Source organism: Nematostella vectensis, chromosome 11, assembly GCF_932526225.1.
Source record: "Nematostella vectensis chromosome 11, jaNemVect1.1, whole genome shotgun sequence".
NCBI lineage: Eukaryota > Metazoa > Cnidaria > Anthozoa > Actiniaria > Edwardsiidae > Nematostella > Nematostella vectensis.
The window spans coordinates 4,239,252-4,258,816 of NC_064044.1; the positions used below are offsets into that span (position 1 = coordinate 4,239,252).

The 19,565-nt window shown below is 38.2% G+C and overlaps 1 protein-coding gene and 1 long non-coding RNA gene across 2 annotated transcripts; both read left to right on the top strand.

The window, feature by feature from the left end:
* Positions 1-1,460: 1,460 nt before the first annotated feature.
* On the top strand, positions 1,461-8,612 carry LOC5503767 (vesicle transport through interaction with t-SNAREs homolog 1A). The gene is made up of 8 exons (XM_032372000.2): positions 1,461-1,727; positions 1,832-1,890; positions 3,831-3,941; positions 4,396-4,479; positions 4,984-5,068; positions 6,153-6,223; positions 6,958-7,019; positions 7,360-8,612. Exons 1-8 carry the CDS (start codon positions 1,634-1,636, stop codon positions 7,451-7,453), a joined length of 660 nt encoding a protein of 219 aa, XP_032227891.2. The 5' UTR covers positions 1,461-1,633; the 3' UTR covers positions 7,454-8,612.
* A 6,863-nt stretch (positions 8,613-15,475) lies between these two features.
* LOC116611610 lies at positions 15,476-16,997 on the top strand. Its single transcript, XR_004293581.2, has 2 exons — positions 15,476-16,285; positions 16,378-16,997. It is a non-coding gene; the product is annotated as an uncharacterized LOC116611610 (long non-coding RNA).
* The last annotated feature ends 2,568 nt before the right edge of the window (positions 16,998-19,565 follow it).

Genomic DNA, 19,565 nt, shown 5'->3' on the forward strand with positions numbered 1-19,565 from the left:
TATTATAAATAAGGTTGTACTCAGAAATTCATTTGTCATGACCCATAGTGGTTCATGGGTGACCACCGGTGGCTCAAGCTCTGTCAATGAGTAATCTGAACTGACCGGCTTATTGACCGTTAATAGAGAGAACATATGGAGTTGTTTCTTTATGCTAGTATTCTTCCAAAAAAATGAAATAAATTCAATCCAACGTGATATAGTACTTGTAGTTAGAGCCCATTTGGTGCCATTTTAGCGCAGTTCGGGGAAATTTAGAATTCCCTCTATCACTCCCACTAACTACCCCAAATGCGCTCTAAATCTCTTAAACATGGAAATAATAGACGGCTACAAGTACTACATCACGTTGGATTGAATTTATTACATTTTTATGGAAGAATACTAGCATAAAGTAACTCCATATGTCAAAGAACTGGTTGGTTCAAATTACTCATTTACAGAGCTAAGGCTAGCTTTGGGTTGACATACAAATGACTGAATCTCGTCTCTCAAAATCATGCAAATCTATACAGGCACAGCTTTCCAAAATGTTTTTGCTTTTTTATTTGATTCCCACTAAGTTTTAAGGGTTTTGACACATGGATTCCCTGAGGGAAACCTTATTTCAAAGAGGTTTACCTGGCTCAATAGGAGGCCACTCAAAGTACCACTCTAGCTAGCATGGCCTACTTACCGGATTTAATTAAAAGGACAACAAATTGGGGCAGGGAAAGAGGCAGTTTTATTACTATTCTCAGCTTATCATCATTTGGTAGGTAAACATGTACCATTAAACTTTTCTAAACTATTGGGCAGGCTTTGCGACCTTTCTGGTGGTTCAAACCTGTACTGATAACAAGAAGAAGAACTCCTACTTGAGAGAATTGAGTCATCCTGAATAATATATAGCCTTCGTGTAGCAGCTGACTCTTGTGTAGGCTAAATAATATAACTTGTTTTATCCTTGTAGTTTTTTTCTTGTAAAAATTGCCACTTATTACCCTAGGCAGGCAAATAAAATTTAGGAGACTGTGTCAACTACACCTATGTTATTGTGTTATACAAAATTAGAAGACAAATTATTTGAAGGAATTTCAAATAATCCATCTAAAAATAAAGTTTCGACTGAAGTATTTTTTATAGCTTCTCAAATCAGCTGATGGAAATGAATGCTTTATCACACTTTGTATTTTCCTAGGACGACATAATTGCAGCTGACATTTTAATCATCACTGTGAGCTATATAAGGTCCCATAGAGATGTCACTAACTTCATAAACCATATGATAATAATTTACTTCTTCGTGCATGTTTATATATTCAGCTGTGTTTACTAATGCATAGACAAAATGTGTCAAATTTTTTTAAGAATATTGAAAACATTCAGAGGCTACAAAAAAAGACAGATCTTTGTTTTGTTTCCCGTGTACTTCTTCCGTTGACTATTCGGGGTCTTTTCGGTGAGCGCTCGCGACACCAGGCCTTGAACTGCGCCAGGTGATCGGAAAAGCTGGCTACATTCAAAATGGCGGCTCCGTGCTAACCTGCGCTCTGTGCTTGAAGGGCCAAATTCTTCAACTCATAACTTCTTTATTCCTTACTTTTACATGTTTTAACCCACCGTAAATACGCCTAATACATAATTTTCCACGATGACTGAATTATTTAGCCACTACGAACAGCAGTTTGGGAATTTGAGCGCAGAAATTACGGCAAAAATTTGCAAGATCCCTAATTTGCATGGAGGTTAGTAGCTAAACTGAACGGAAATACGATTTATTTCAGGATCGAATTTCTTTATTATCAGCACTTTGTCAGCAAATAGATTTACTCCCTGATTTTGTATTTAGAGGCGAAACGAAATACTGTCGCCGATGTTGAGAGGTCGTTCGAAGAAGCGAATGAGTTGGTAAGATAAATTCCCATTCATCCCCTTTGCTTTGACAGCCATTTTGAAACGATTGTTTTCTTTTCCTTATAAAACATAATGCCACAACGAAACATCTATGATAAATTGTCTAATAACACTTAATTTAGAACAACACTGATTTTACATTTTTGTGTGTGACTGAAAAACGCTACGAAAACAAAATACTGTTGCTTGCAGTAGAAGTAGTCTAACATTTCACTAATTCACCAAAAGTGTGACAGTTATTATTATTATAAATTATGCAGAATAAGATAAAGTATCATAATTTACAACCTTTTTTTAACTTAATTAAGTTTGGTAGAATATTATTGAACTGTGTGATCATTGTTTTGTGTGGTTACGGCCTGGCCAAACAAGGACACATGTTGCCGGAAACATTGGGGAAAAATGTTTCCTAAATGTTTCTGCGGGTGGCCAAACGACCACGAAACATCGGGAAACATGTTTCCTTTGCAGCGCCACACACACAGTCCACGTCAAGTACAGAGCTCCGTAAATATCGAAAAAGCAGACCCGTAGATTAACTTTGATCATTTCTAAGTTGAAAATAATGTTCTGTGTACACAAGGCAATCACGCGAGCTTCTTGGGAGTAGTTTTCTACGCCTATTAAAGTTTAAGACATTATTCCGAACTTGATCATATCTCTTCTTTGTTGGATATGTCCCATAGACATTTCCTATATTCGTAAGACACAATCAAACGCTCTATTTCGTCTGTCCAGAGCCTTCCCCTTTTCTTTGGTCTTTTTTGCACAACAACCACATCTTCGTGCGCCATTTTGATTTGGTACGCCGCGAGTGTTGCCAGGCAACAAGCCTAGAAATTGTTGCCTTGCGTGGCCAAACGAAGATACATTCGGAAAACAATGTTTCCACGCGCTTGGAAACATGAAATGTTTCTCCCTCACTGTGGAAATATTTTTTTGTGTCCTGGACACCTTTTTGAAAAAATACAAAATAATGATCATGCTCGAAGATCCAGTGTACTTTTTTAAGGTGTGAAAAAAAGGCCTAATCACAGCACAGCAATGTTTACTTGTAATTCCTAATTAACAACGCTCACGTCACTGACAAATGCTTTGCCTGTTTGATGGATCAAGTTACTTCGTCTGTAGTTTACTTTGTTGTTGTGGTCATTTGCCCACTGAAGTCAATCATCCAACTGCAAGCGAACAAGCTCCAAGCGATTGGAGATCAGATGTATATTGAGACAAATTCTTTCTTCAGTAAACTTACTAGTGAAAATTTTCCTGATGTCGAGCGTCGGGCTGCAGCATGAAAATAACGTAAACAAAGGCTAAGTTTTCACATGTTGTCTATGACAGCATTTCTTCGCAAAAAGTTAAAACTATTAAAAAATGAGACAACTATTTAGTTTGTACTGGCCGAAAAGAAGCATATTTTTGATGTTCCATTTTGGTATCTTGAAGAAAGAAACTGTATTTAATTCTGTCAGATTAATTTTTATTTTATCGGCTGTCAGTTTTAAATTGGCTTAGCTTCCAACGTGTCACACCCCCAGAACTAGTCTGACTAGGAAACTTTTCCAGCGGCCCTTCTGCGGTAGTGACTCTTGTGAGTGCCCACAAGCTATGCTGGATCCTCGAGAATGAATATTGATATGTGCATTTTTTAAGTTTTCCATTGAACGACCCAAACAACATTGTTGTCCAAGTCAGCCATAGCTCATCACCTTTTTATTTTATGACGTTAGATGCTTTCTTCTGTTCTGATTTTGCATAGTAGTGATTTTTGGTCATGCTTTGTATTACTGTAGCATGTGAACTCATGTCATTCAGATAGCCAACCGTGCCTTGCTTCCTAGTACTCTCAAGGTGGTCATGGTTGTGCACTTCACACTGTAAGGCTAAAAAGATCAGACCTTTTATCACGACTGACTTGTGATGTATTTTTCCAGCTCGAGCAGATGGATCTAGAGGCAAGAGAGATCACTGGTCCAGAAAAGAGTAAACTATCAAACAGGCTAAAGACTTACAAGAATGAAATGAAAAAATTTAAAGATGATTTGGTAAGCATAGTTCTACACTATTTTCTTTTTATAAGAACCTCTAATTTTCAGTCGAGGCTGGAACGTCTTATTTTTTTTAAGCATTTTAAGGCTGAATTATTATGTTCTTAAAAATGTTCTTAACTTGTAGTGTATACAACTATAATACCCAATAAATTATTAGGACGATAATTACACAAATGATCAATAGCAATATATATAAGGTTCTTATATGCACAATTTCATTCTGCACTCAGGCTGGACGTTCCTATGAAAAAAGGTTCTTATTAAAAAATGTGTATGTAAAAGAACAACTTGGGATGTCACTGGCCAGTGATGAAATATTTATTGACAGTTCTTACACTCATGATTGTAAGCCATCCTTAGCAATTCAAAGTCGCATGAAAAGCGCTTAAAGTATACACCCTCCTGCTAGTTTGTTAATAATCAAGTCTTTTTTTTCATTTTTGTTTAGAAAAAGGCTCGAATAGCCTTCTCAGACCAAGAGGGGAGAAATGAACTTTTGGACAGTGAAGATGCTCACAACTCTGAAGACCAGGTAAGAAGCTGGCACCAAGAAAGAACATTTGGGAATTGTGGAATGTTTTGTCCGAAAACTCAATAATTATTCAATAGCCATAATTGAGGGATATCAAAGGCAGGGAAGCACAATTTGTTGTGCTTAGAAAACTTGGCTAGAAAGCTTGGTTTATTACTTAAAAATTTGGTTTAATTACATTGTAGCCTGCAAAAAGGACCTGTCTTGCTAGCTGAAACTTGCCTTAAAACTCTGTTGCTACTGCCCTTGGGTAATCTACATTAATTAAGTTGCAAAAAAATGACCTGTATGTCGTCCCATTAACAAACCATTAACACTGAAAAGATGTGTAGAAAGTTTATTTCTCATGATGAATCACAAGCAAGAGTTTCACACTCAGACTTCTTTTGATTTGAACTTTTTTTTAATAATCTCAAACAATAGCTCAAACATGCAATACATCTTTCTGCTCTTGATGGCCTTGCTGGATATTTAATAAAAAAACAATCCTTTAAATTGCTGCAGAGAACAAGACTTCTAGACAACACAGAAAAGCTTGATAGAAGTGGGCGTAGACTGGAGGAAGGCTACAAGATGTGTGTTGAGACAGGTGACGCATTACATAGATACCAACTCTTCTTCTTCTTGGCATCTTTAGAAGATCTGATGCCAAGGGAGGCACTGAGTTATGTCCCTGTGTAATAGTGAAGTACACCCCCCCATGTCCCTGTGTAATAGTGGAGTACACCCCCCCATGTCCCTGTGTAATAGTGGAGTACACCCCCCTCATGTCCCTGTGTAATAGTGGAGTACACCCCCCTCATGTCCCTGTGTAATAGTGGAGTACACCCCCCCATGTCCCTGTGTAATAGTGGAGTACACCCCCCTCATGTCCCTGTGTAATAGTGGAGTACACCCCCCCCCCCATGTCCCTGTGTAATAGTGGAGTACACCCCCCCATGTCCCTGTGTAATAGTGGAGTACACCCCCCCATGTCCCTGTGTAATAGTGGAGTACACCCCCCTCATGTCCCTGTGTAATAGTGGAGTACACCCCCCCATGTCCCTGTGTAATAGTGGAGTACACCCCCCTCATGTCCCTGTGTAATAGTGGAGTACACCCCCCCCCCCATGTCCCTGTGTAATAGTGGAGTACACCCCCCCATGTCCCTGTGTAATAGTGGAGTACACCCCCCCATGTCCCTGTGTAATAGTGGAGTACACCCCCCTCATGTCCCTGTGTAATAGTGGAGTACACCCCCCCCCCATGTCCCTGTGTAATAGTGGAGTACACCCCCCTCATGTCCCTTTGTAATAGTGGAGTACACCCCCCTCATGTCCCTTTGTAATAGTGTAGTACACACCCTCATGTCCCTGTGTTATAGTGGAGTACACCCCCCCCCCCCCATGTCCCTGTGAAATAGTGGAGTACACCCCCCTCATGTCCCTGTGTAATAGTGAAGTACACCCCCCTCATGTCCCTTTGTAATAGTGGAGTACACCCCCCCATGTCCCTGTGTAATAGTGGAGTACACCCCCCTCATGTCCCTTTGTAATAGGAGAGTACACTCCCCCCCCCCTACTCCACCATCCCCGAGAAACTAACCCTGTGCTTGTTGTCAGGATCTTGATATTTCCAGTAAAGTTCTACGCAGACAAGAGTCTAATTATATTACTTTATCTGCTTTATTTTAGAACAAATTGGTGTAGATATTTTGGATAATTTATACAGAGACAGAGAAGTCATTGACAGATCAAGAGAAAGGGTGAGTTTTAGAATAGGAATACATGACTAGGTTCCTGACCCACCACCGAATGAGAAATTATGTGGGTAACCGTAGATTGATTTGACTAGTCAAACAGTTTTTCAGTGGTGCTAGCAAACTGCTGAACACAAGACCTTTAAACCCCATGCAAACCCTGTTCCTAGTTCTGCTAGCAAACCCATTAACACAAGGCTTAACCACTAATCACAAGGCCTTTTAAGCCTTGTGCAAACCCATTGTCCTAGCAAACTGCTGAACACAAGGCTTTTCAAGCACAATGCAAACCCTGTTCATAGTGGTGCTACTGTAGCAAACCAATAAACACAAGGCTTAACCACCGAACACAAGGCCTTTTAAGCCTCGTGCAAACCCTGTTCATGTGCTAGATTTTGGATAGCACAAAACTTAAAATTTTGCACCAAAAACGTGAGTGGACAAATCACTAATCTATCAATCTCGTAACACAAAATTATTGTACCCGTACAAAAATAGTTTTATTCCAACCGATGGAGGCTCAAAGATATTAAGCAATTTTACAGAAGACTTCTATATTGTGACTTCTAGCGTGGCAGTGTTCTGATTAAAATTGCAAATTCTGGGATGGGAGGGGCTTTCCTCTCTATAGAGGAACTTCATGTTTAAGCCCCATGTAAACCCTGTTCCTAGTGGTGCTATCAATGCTGGCTCAAGTTTTCATTCTTTGCACAGCCTGAATTTTGTAATGTTTGTTTTAGTTACGTGGTACAGACCAACACCTTTCCAAAAGCTCAAGAGTCCTGTCAGCAATGATGAGACGGTAGGTGCTCTTGTGTACGTCTTTATTGTATGACAGACAGGCTGATTAGATGAAAGAAATGGATACATGTGTGCATAGAAAAGTCAGTTAGGAATATGTAGGAGAATAATTAACAGTACTGACCCAATGCTTTTAACAGACAGACACTCAGACAGAAAGACAGACAGACAGACACAGACAGAGAGACAAACAGACAGACACACAGACAGACAGACAGACATATAGACAGACAGACACAGAAAGATTTGTAGACAGACTGACAGTATGACAATTGGATCACTTTGATAGACATGCATTAAATTTCTTTTCAACCTGATGTATATTTTCGTTTCCCCTTTAGAGTCATTCAAAATCGCATCATTATGGCCATTATCTGCCTGGTCATCCTAGCTGTCATCGCCATCGTCATCTACTATTCCGTAAAGAAGAAATAGAAATGCTTCTGTGACATGTTTTGCAAGTATCAGTCAGTTCAGCCTGCAGCAAGAAACACTCGAGCGTCTATAGGGACAATAAAAGACAGGTACATTTAAATATGGAATATGTAACATTGGCGTCTCAAGAGGGTGGCTAGTTATGAGTCTGACAGCTTAAAAAGTATGAGTTTGATGGTTAATCTTTGAGGTAAACTGTTTGTCTACTGAGAAAGTATTTAGTTTCTTATAATAGAAAATCAAAATCTGTGTTAAAATTAAAAAATCAACACATTTCACAATTTCATGTTTTGTGGGCAATAGGCATGTTTACCAGCCGTATATGTGACCCCACACTATTGTCTCCACCCTCTGTAGTGGGGCGATGGATCATCAGACTGTAACGCTCAATGTCGACTTTAGATAGAGCCTAAGTGGCAGTGCTTTCTATAATTAGATCTTGAGGGCTATAGATAAAGATATCATGGGGAAGGGGTTCACTTGGGTGAATAGAATAGCAGTCAGATACCATATGGAAAAGACATTTGATATTTGACTATCTCTCAATAAGAAATTAACTTCTTGCCATGGGGGGTATTTATTGCCTCTTCCCCTGCACACTCCCCTAACTACTTGGGGTGTAAACAGGATCCAAGAGATGTTTAGAGCATTTTGGCTGTTGCATTGAAGTGAACACATTATTATGGAGCCCAGTGCTTCTTGTGAGTTTTCTATTCCAGTTTCCAAGAGAGAGCTGTGTCGTAGCAGGCCTCAAGTTATTGTGGGGGGGGGGGGGGGGGCACAACACAGAAACATTAAGAAAATATTGGGGGAGGCACAGCCACGCCTACTAGTAACTAACTACTAACTTACTGCTCATTTCCTTATAATTTGTTTAATATTTGGGGGGGGGGGGGGGGACGTGCCCCCAGTGCCCCACCTCCTGCTACAGCCCTGGGGAGGGAGGTGTATATCTTGTTGTTAACCTCCAGATTATATCATTATCAAGACAACCTATTTATTATGGCAATAACACAAGGCATGCTCATTTACAAATTTTTTTTTTTGGTGTTTTATTCTTTTTTCTTATTTTTTATTATCTTAATGTTAAAATCACTAATTGTTTGTGAGTAAAGAACAGATTACCTTACACTATCAATAAACAAGATATTAAATGTGATTCTTGAGTTCTCATTTAGTCTATTCAATAAGTAACTGAACCTTGTTTAAAAAATAGTAAAAAACGGATAAAAATTTAAATGGGGCATTAAAAACATTTACAGTATTGTTAAAATAGATAAACAAGCACCTTAACAAACTAATGAATATTTTGTCAATCGGGTCTCTAAACCTCATTATCCGAATTTGTTTTTCTAAGTACCGTATTTACCCGCGTATAATGCGCACCCGCGTGAAACCCAACTCATCAAAATAAAGAATCTGGCAATGAAATATGAATAACATAATGGATTTAACTTGAAAAACTCTTGTCAACCACAGCTTTGTTGTTGTTTTTATTCAACGTAAGGGAAAGTTCATCTATTATCCCGAAACGGAGGAGGGGGGGGGGGGGGGGGGGGGGGAGGGACGTGAGGATACTGTGGGGAGGCCTTGAGAAATTTCTGAGGTCTAAAGGGGGGCATCGAAAGTGTGTGGATTTTAAAAGGGGGGGGCACTGTTTTTTGGGGGTGTTTACCTTCTATATAGTTTGACCAAGGGTCAAATCAGTTTTTTTGGTTCAAAGAGTCTCGGTTTGGGGGCAGTTATTTGGCAAGTACAATTTAGGAGTCCAGGATACATATTAACCTACGTTTTATCTATGCAATGCAAACCTGTTTACACCCTATTTTTTTCATGGTTTCCGCTATATGCTTATGTTCCCTATTTGAAATCATTTCTTCTGTGTTATATATAGCATCAAGCTTTATCAAGTTGACAACCTGAATTTAGTCGCACATTTGAGAAATTGAGTGCCTTCACTTTTTCAGAATCAATGTTTTCAGCGATGTGCGGGGGGGGGGGGGGGGGCATAAGGGGGGCATGGAATATTTTGTTCCACCTGAGGTGGGGGTATCTAATTTTTCCCTTACTTCTATCAAAATCCTTTCCACCCTCCCCCTCGGGATAATAAATGAACTTTCCCTAAGACGATAAATTATTTTCTAAATTTCAAAATGACCATCTAAAAACAAGGTTATAAAAATCCATTCGAAAATATCACTACAACTCCTCAAAAATTACCGATGGAAATGGATTCTTTGTCTCACTTGTTATTCTCCTTGGATGACAAAATGGCAACAAAAACATAAGCTGCATTTCGTGGTGAGACATGAGTCGTATGGCGGGCCTGTGGCGCCTTTCTATGCTTTTAACTCGACAGCGTTGTATCTGCGCTCTGTGTGTCTACGAATTCATTTCCATACGCATACAACAGTGGTCTTGATGGTTCGGCGTAGCTGTAGTGGTTTTGTGTTTGCACGGGGTAAGAAAGGTTTAATAAAATTCCAATACCTTATTCAAAAATAACCCTCTCGCAATGTGTGAATGTGACAAGCACATTTGCGTGATGTTGGTCACGCATCTCTTATCGCGTCGCGTGATGTTGTGATCGTGAATCACGTGACGTATCGCAAGGTCGAATACTCTGTGTGATGTGTGCGTGGTGTTGTTTGACCGTGATCAAGTGTTCTATAGTGTGGTCGAACCATTGATCAAGTATTCGGTCAAGTGTTCTTTTGATTAGGGGTTCTTCTCGCTAAGGGTTTATTGTCCTTGAGCACGTTATAATGAACGTGCACTCTCGATAGGATTCCACTTTGGATTGTATTGTCTGAGATGCTGACCACGTGGAATGGTGTAATGGACGAGGCTTGTCCCACGTTTACCATGTATCTTGTTACTGAGTTTTATGATTTGGATCAATCGATAAGAGAAGATCAACTAGATCATTAGGGAATACCATAAGTTCCCTGCTAGCAGAGGTCTCTTTTCTTTGTATTTTGCTAAGCTAGCGTTTGCGAGGGAATTTATTTATCATTTGCCTTTTAAAAGGTTTCCCAATTCGAAGTTGCTGTATCCACAATTAAATTGACATGAGCGAGTATAAAGTACATTTATTCATCTAAACAATATATCACCAGCCCGTGACCATGGTCTTTCACTTTATACCGGAAAAAATAAACACCGGAAGTGAATAGTCCAGGGTGGGAAGGCGGAAATGATTATCTCGCACACCCTCTTTCCTCCGCGGAAGCAACGATAGAAAGCTGGTTTGTATGCGCTGTTATCTAAATCTTAAAATAATCTACAGATGCCATTTTTAATGTTTTTTTTTCTAAATTAAGATTTCTTCATATGGTTTTGTTTGTTTGTTTTATTTCGTTCTGTGTCCACCCACCTTTAAGAGCTGCGACGGAAAATTCCAAGAAAGCAGTTTTTTTCGTTAACTTTATTTTTGAAAACCAGGTAATTAGGTTAATAAAAATTAGCATTTATAGCTTAATAATGAGAGTTTTTTTTTTTGGGGGGGGGGGTAGGTCATTTATACACTATAGCGTAGTACACTATAGTACTACGTAGTAGCAGTAGACCATATAAGGATCTACGTTTCTTTATGTAGAAAGTGTTGCCGAGAAAGCCTAACGACGGCTTGAAATAGAACCTACAGAAAAATGACTATAGAGGACGACGCCTTTTCTACACGCTCATTTATTCAATTAAATTTACCTTACATAAGCACATGAACGTTATCAATTACCCCAGTAACAGGAAGAAAGCTATTTTTATCAAAATAAGATCCACACATACACCTCCTTACGTCTCTTAAAAAAAAAATAGAAAAATAACATGTATCGTCTCCCACCTTGACCTTTGTGAGAGGCGCTATCCCTTTTGGCCAAATATATTCAAATGGCGCGTTAGGTATGCCTGTGTCATCTCGACACTCATAAATTATGATATCGCCCTTCAGAACGGCGGCACGTTTGATGTCGGTGAGCCCAATACAATGTCACGTTCTAAGTCAAATTCGTGTCTCTTTGTGAAGAAATTCAGCTATTTATTCCGAACGTGCTCTATCGTTTCTAAGCCGTCTAGAAATCTTAAATATTCAAGAACAAAACTTCCAGAAAGAATCCCAGATATTTTACGGTTAAGTGATATTTGAATAATCGTGCCTCGTAGATGTTTTCATTCTCGGCTCTATTTCAGAATATATTCAGTATATGGTATATTCTTTGACAGATTATACGCTATTACAAAAAGCTTCATGCTAAAGGTAAACAATTTTCAATATAAGATCGTCAGAGTGTCATCATGTAGCGTTTTATATGTGTTGATATAGGTGCTTCAACTTGCTGGTGATGTATCTGCTAGACCAGCTGTATCTAGAGATTTCGCGCCTTTCGGCCCATGTCACGCTGTTGTCTGCACGCTTCAACCGCGATAACTAATAACGCGCGCGCGCTCAATTTTGGCGCGAAAAGTGTAGGTAAACATAACTCGATTATTTTAACATACGGAAAGTCGCACAGTCATGTCTGCTCAAATAAAAATAAGTTATTTACGCTCTGGTAATTCAGCACCCCAGCTGCAAAGAAAGTGATGGACTTTCCTAATTTATTATTTTATTTATTTTTATAAAATTAAAAAATAGAGATCAATGAAAAATTAAAGCGAAGATATTTCAGGGCTAATGATGGTGGTTTACATGATTAGCATGATAAGCAGCATCGCTTATACATAAACTTGGGGCGCGTTTTATCCTATCATTCTGGAAGAGAATGTTCAGACTGGCATTCGAGTCATTCTGCTAGAGTTAGCAAAATGGGTGGAATGGCCTTCATTCCATTCTGGAATGGGAACGAGGGATAAACCAACGCGCGCTTTTTGTATTCTAATCATTCTCATCCCGGAATCACGAGTAAAAAAAACGGGCCCTTAGTTACACTTCTGAGTTCAACAGCACAACACGCGATGCACATACGTCACGTTACTTCTCGCGCGACACGCGTGGCTTATAGACATCACGGGTAACACCACGCTCATTACTCGATAGTACGCCACGTAAGATTTCTTCGCGCGCATCAAATCACCCCGCCGTCACGACACACACTCTTCAAGTTTTAGTGCGCGTATGAAGCGTTTAGACTGATCACAGAAGAATGTTAAACAAAAGGCACATTTTTTATTCGGCCTATTCACAATTTGTAACATTTATTCGTTTAGACTGACTATGTTTTTCTTTATCTCTTTCCATACCTTGTGTGAATGTAACCTTTGTCATCCACGCCTAATTTTATCTTTCTCGACTGTTCTTCCTCAAGACACCAACAACAACACAATGAGATTTTGTTTCACCTTTATTATATAATAAAAAAAATCTGAGATCCGTTCAGTGAACTAACCCCGGCGTGCGAATAACAACATTGGGGTGGTAAGCCTGTGGCGCCATCGTAGTATCTCGGCTGTCAGAAATTCTAAGGTCTCTGCACATGGTGTTGACTTGTGTTATTAAGTTTTTCAAGAAGCTTTCAACTTGTTTTATGACTCTAAATATAATGGGAGTGGCTGACTTTACGCCTTTGCTTTCAGATATGCAATAAACGAATAAATACACTCATTTATGAGCTCTCCTGGTTTTGTTGACAAAAAAAAAAATAGTGCGTGGAAAATAGTCAGTTGGTTCGAGTTTTGGTCTCACGTGGCACTTGCTTCGATGTCCCTTATCTTTTGTCCTCCCATAGCCAAAGGGGGGTAACCTAGAGGAGACAATAGTAGTCGCGATGAATGTCTGGTTTATTCAACAAAAGAAGCTCTGTCCGTCACATTTTGTCATCCTGACTAAATAAAGCCATCCATTTCCATCGACTGAATCGGGGTGGCTCCTGCGATATTGGTTATAATAATTGTTGAATGAGTTATCAAACTTTGTTTTTAGATAGGTATTTCAAGATTTCTCCGCGTAATTGGTATTCCATGAAGGCAAATAATGATAGCGGAGGTGGGGCTCACAAGGGCTCAATAAGGCATTCCCAAAATAACACATCGTGTTTTTTCCTTGATACAAGTCTATTAAAACTTAAACGCTTCCAGTACCCAGAGGAAACATTTCCTTGCGTTCAACAAGGGATTCTTAGGTCGGGGAACATATCGAGATTAGCTCCCTTCACCGCCCTAAACTCATTTAACTAAATACCATAACATGCCCAAGTCGGCAGCTTCCATCAAAGAACGCGGCGCGCGTGAGAGCCGAAAGGCCCAAACTAATCGAAAACCATTCCTAAATCACCCGATGTTCCAATTTCTTGTTCCCAAATTGAATTATTGAGTTTTCAGTCATTAGGGGTTTCGCCATGTTGGAGGGCGTCCCTTCAAAAGGAAGCGAGTATGCCTCCCCCTAGGGACAGAGCTAACAGCCCCTTTGTGTGTAGAGTTGTTTGTACCGGCGTGGATCCTTTCTTGTGTTATTCTTCCTTAACATCACCGTTGAATTTTAATTTTCTAAGCAAGACGTGGGAAAGTTGCCACTGTTTCGGGATCTCGCCTTTATTCAATTTTTAAAATTCATCAAAAGCGACCATATGGGTGTGTTTTTTTTTTCGCCGTAAAATCACATCGGGGGTTTCAAGAATCTGTATCTATCCCACGGGAACTGCTACCATTAGAAGAAAACACGTAGGTTGTGGTTAGTGTATTAGTGAGTTCATTTCTTCGGGTTTTAACAATTCTGTAGAGAGCCATCACTCAACGGGGTTCTAGGTTTCTTTATTAGGGTCTTGTAAATTTTTACTCAAAGGCTTGACATTATCACATCGAAAGTGTAAGGAGATATCTAGGTTGGTTTGAGTTTCAGCAGTTTTCTAAGAACCGCGCTATATTTGTATTATCAGTGTCTGGTTGCTTGCCTGTACAAGCCGTCTCCGTGCCTGGGGGATGTTTTTGAGGGGGTTAAATGTTGCCACGCCCATACTAAATTAGCACCTCCGTGGAATCAGCACCAAAAAGTGTTATTGATAGGAGATTCGACCAAATATATATTCACCGCCAGCTAGTGTTTACAGACTAAAGGGCTACAGAAAAAACTATATCTCACTAGAGAGATATTTCCAACAAACAATGATTTTTTAGTGTGTTTTATACTAAGAGTTATATGCAAAAGATATTATACGATTGAATGCATTAAAAATTGTTACATTGTAGATGACTGATAGTTGTTCTATTCTACCAGACGCCCCGACGGAATTTCGCGGAGAAAATAAAAGAAAGAAAAAATATCATGATAAGAAAACAAGAGAGTTCCCCTTCTTTGAGGATGGGCAATTTGATGCCAATATAGCAAAGTGAATTTAAAGTCTTCATTTACAACTGCTTTTTTTAACATTAAAGTCTCAAATAAATGTTATTTTCGTTTTTTAGATCTTGAAACATAGCTTCTGAGGCATTGAATTGCATAAGGTCCATTTTTTTTCCTTTCTGCATGAAATACTTATGTTCTTAGTATTAGATTAAAGAACAGACAGCTAGCAGAACACATAGCTATTAAAATGATTGCTCGTTCCTCAGGAAATGGAAAAAGGATGCTTTCTATGAGTAAACTTTAAGCTCTTATTAACCCAGCATGCTCAATTTAATCGTTTTTAAATATTGTCTTGACGTCCTAAAAAGTGCTTATTGAAAAAGAAAACATGAAGTATTGCTTAATTGACTGATGTTGCTCTAGTAACCTCTTTTAACTCAAATACGCTTTAGTCATCACTGTCAAAAAAACCATCAGCAATAATTTATCAGCATTCTCATTTATAAAATAAAGCAAAAGAATTTCTTTCCTCACATCGTTAGTTTGATAAAAATAAAAAAGGGCTTTTCTATTAGAAATTAAAATTTATTGAGTTTTTTTATTCAAAACAATAGTTTACCACACGATCAATCATAGTAAAGAAAAAAAACTATATTTGAGTTTTGGGTACGCTTCCCGCTTCGTTGTTCACAAGCTTCTTTATTATCTAGACTCCAGAAGGAAGAGCATTTCAGTAGGTATCATCATACACAATGGACGTTTTACGTTTTTCATCGACATTTGCTTATTCAACATTGAATAGAGCTTGACCACCGTTTATTCTACCACATCTAATCGATTGACACTTTTCGAATGACACTTTTAACTGGATTTTAGGAAATATTTGAAAAATTGCAAGTCTCTGATGGCAATAAAAATCGGTTAACACTTTATTATGGTGTGTTCATTTACTACCAGGTGAGGGCTACCGTGAGGTATTATTTCAAGGTATTTCCTGACATACTGTTAAAATGATTTTAATTAACACTAATTCGTGAAAACTCCAGCTGTGAAAAAAATGTTCATTTTTAGCAAGGAACCTAAATGATGTCTTTCATGCTATTGAAAAAATTATATATAAAAGCATGAAGAGAACTGTACTTACATAACAAATACTAATGAAAATACCACATTTTCTCCTTCTCTCAAAAGGAAAAGTAAAGAATTTCAATGACTGAATTAGAAAATTAGAGTTACGAAATTCTACCCTTTCCGATTAAACAAAAAAGAACACCTTTAAATGCTGTTAGAACAGCTGTACTTTTTTACCTCGAGTTCTTTTGATTTCAATGAAAGTGATTTTGTGTTGTCAATCGAAAATTGTTTTTGAAACAGCGATCTGCAACATGAACAAACAAACTTAAGAGTCAACATTATTTATCAATCCACGCTCTAACAATAACAAGTGTTTGCAGATTTATTAGAATAAAGAAATGTTTAACAACAATTGTTATAAACTGTTTAGTGTTAACCTTAACAAGAGCCCGTCTGGGGGAACAAAGCGCTTTTCCTGTATCGTAAGATAAGAAAAGATATGATATGTGTTTTTTTTTTTTTTTTTTTTTTTCACGGGGGCGCCAGTTGATCTCTATTCTGGCTTTTTTCACAGGGGAATACATCTGATGTTGGTAGGCAAGGCTTGACTTTCGCCGTTTTCCTGTTGGATGTCGTTCAAATTATTTTCAAGAGTGTCTAAAGGACAAAACATCACGCTGACCACGAGAAGTCGTGATTTATTCATGCCTCAAAGCAAGAGACTAATGTTCTTCGAGAGAGCGTTTTGCTCTTCCCTCAAAATCAAACACCGTTGGAGGATTAAACAAAAATACTGGAAGTTGCGAACAGGCCTCTGAAACACGATAGTCAGGCAACAATAAACTCTTGTCTTCGTAAAACAACAGGAACTCCTTTCACTGGAAAGTTTATAACCTTTTATTTCTAATCATAATCATATTTTTACCCTAAGCGCAAACTAGATACGCAATGCGAACCCTCCAATTTTTATCTGTCTACTGAATAGGTGTGGATATCTTTGTTTAAAAACTTCTCGACTAACCATATTGCTATTGTAAGAGTGTTATAGAAATAATTGACATTAACGTATCATTATAGGAAATGAGGATTTTTAAACATTCATTTGTTGAAGAACTCGAAAGAATAGGATATTTATATTATCACTGATTTGCATTATCTCTGATGCGAATATGAATAAAAACTTAATTAACATTGGACGGCATGTTTTGATTACTCGTATCCTACCTTGTAGAACTTCTGTCTACAAATGTTTTACGTTAGAGCTGGTTTCCTCGATGGCATTGATATATTTTGTATTATTGCAATTTTCAAACATAATTCTGTTCTTCCGTTAAGCAGCCTTTGGCTTTTTCAGCAGAGAAAATAGAATAATAAACGTATAAACCTAGTGATTTTTGTTATATAAGTATCGTTTCTGAATAAAACCTATTTTTATACTTGTTTCCGACCACTCCCAATTTTTTCAGAATCTGTCTAAACGTCGACCCTTAGTCTGTATCGTCACTTGAATCAAGCTCTGTTAGCTAAACTTAGCTTTCCGTTTCAGCTTATTTGACTTGCTATTATCAAGTATTTATTTCAAGGATTAATTTCATTTTACTTGACTCTTGCCTCTTCATCCAAATTCTGGGACAAATCTTTTATTGCCGAAAAAAAAAAAATAAATGCCCAGTTGTTATATATTTAAATGCTTCTGAAAACTCCATCTTACATTAAGAACGGCTTAATGATTCGTATGTTGCAGTAAAGTTCCGCCATGGTTTGCATAAACAGTCTGCTATTAAAGGAGAGACGGAACCAACCCTTTAAAATTGTTCAAACAATACTTAAAAATTCGCAAGTGCGCAAGTTGCGCAACTGATAAAATAGGCCCTTTCACTGAATTAACCTCTTGTTTGCATCAAGTGTATATAGCGTAAAAATTGATATTGAAATAGCTCTTAGATTTGAAAAAGCGTCATTCAAAATCGTGCTTGCATGGGGATTTAATTTGTTTTCCAGATAATTGGAAGTTAGTACTCTTATTTTGTTTTTAGTAATGGGCGTGTAAGATATGTACCGAAACAATTTTGTGCCGTGACAAGATTTCATATAAAATAGTAAAAAAAATATTTCTAAAAGGAAAGCTAGGTATCAGAGAAAACTTTCTTTTCTAGAAAAGGAGGAATAAAACGATATGCAGTGTAATTAGTAGGTGACTATAAATCAACCTCTTGCCTGAAATTGAGAAATACTTTGAAGAGCGCAGTTTGGAAATCAAAATACAGATGTGCAAATATTCTTATACTAAAGCTAGATTCATACTTCATACCATTTCCAAACTTCTTTTTTCCCTAAAAGAAACCATACCGCTTAAGAGTCCCGAATAAACACATTTCAATATATTCTCGACCCGACTATCCAAGTGATGATGGGTTTTTTTTTCGGGTCGTTGACATTCGCGGCAACTAGACCACGCGCCTTTTTTTCATGGCGGTTTCTCTAACGACACCTATCAAAAATTTGGATTGAAATTTAGGAATCGGCGTTTAAGGAGTCGCAGATTTGTGAAGTATATAAACGCGCGTGACAATTCCTAAGGTTAGTCATTTGGATGAAGGCAGAGAACTAAGAGGGCAAGTCTTTGAAAAGAAAGTGAAGATGTGAAATGAAAGTAGGGAAATTATTAAGTATTTTCTTTTCTCCTTATGGAATATATTCAGCATTTGCTATGGAATTTCGCAACCAAAAAATATTCTTGTATGACTGTGATTTAACGAGGGACGACTTCTCTGGTGACAGTGGTAAAGAAGGATTGCTATTCTCGATACGACAGTGGATTCTACGAGATGAGTGTTGAAATTCTGGGAGATTCTGAAGTAATGGCCATCCTGCTATAAAAAAAAAAACGAAAGACGCCCCATAAAATACAACAGAATGTTACAAGATGAGGGATTGTGTCACGAAAAGTTGTGCCGCGGGTCGTTGGAAATCTAAGCTTTTGGCTTCAACTCTCTGTGTTTATGAACCACATTTTCTTGTCTCTGCAATCACTAAACGTTTTTCGGGGCAGCCGCGATATGTAAAGTTAGCCAGGGGACATCTAAGCTGTTTGCTTCAATCTCTCTCTGTATTTCATCCATTCTTCTAGCGAAAACGTCTCTCAATTTTTTGGGCAGCGTCTTATTTGACATGAGTGGAGAAACGGAAGATAACCTGGGGAACCCAACGAGTTTTTATGGTTCTTTTGATCAACCATCTAGTGATGAACCAATCATAGATTCTGCCCTAGAGTTATGCCCACTGAAAACCCCGGGCGCAAATTGTGTACCTATTCCTACTATTTATACCATAAATTGTCCCTTCCATGATGGCCCCTTAAAGGAATCGTGAAATTTGGCACAGGCTCTGAACAGGGACTTAAACCTTCTAACAGGTGAGACAAATGGATATCAAAATGTCCTTATAGAAACAATACGAATTCTAAATACATATTTCATTTGCTATTATAGACTGGAAAATCTATATACATCTATGTATGTATCTCAGCTTGAAACATTCATATATTGTTTTATTTTTTATTCTTTTGCAATTTCGACTAAATACTTCAAACCTGAAAATTAGCTAATAAAATCTCAAACTTCTCTGCAGCTGTTTTCCATGATTTCCACCGCCCTTAGGGAGTTAAGGACTCTCTATCCCAGTGGGGGAAAACATTAGTTAAATGGATATCTAGCTTCTCCCGTCGCGAACCCCTCGTTTATACCGAATTCCGGTGTAAAA

What these genes read in the sequence shown, in the direction of transcription:
- LOC5503767 (XM_032372000.2), top strand. Translation starts at nt 1,634, where the DNA reads ATGACTGAATTATTTAGCCACTACGAACAGCAGTTTGGGAATTTGAGC. An exon ending in CAAGATGTGTGTTGAGACAG is followed by an intron (nt 5,069 to 6,152) that starts GTGACGCATTAC and finishes GCTTTATTTTAG; the next exon opens with AACAAATTGGTGTAGATATT. An exon ending in TTGACAGATCAAGAGAAAGG is followed by an intron (nt 6,224 to 6,957) that starts GTGAGTTTTAGA and finishes TGTTTGTTTTAG; the next exon opens with TTACGTGGTACAGACCAACA.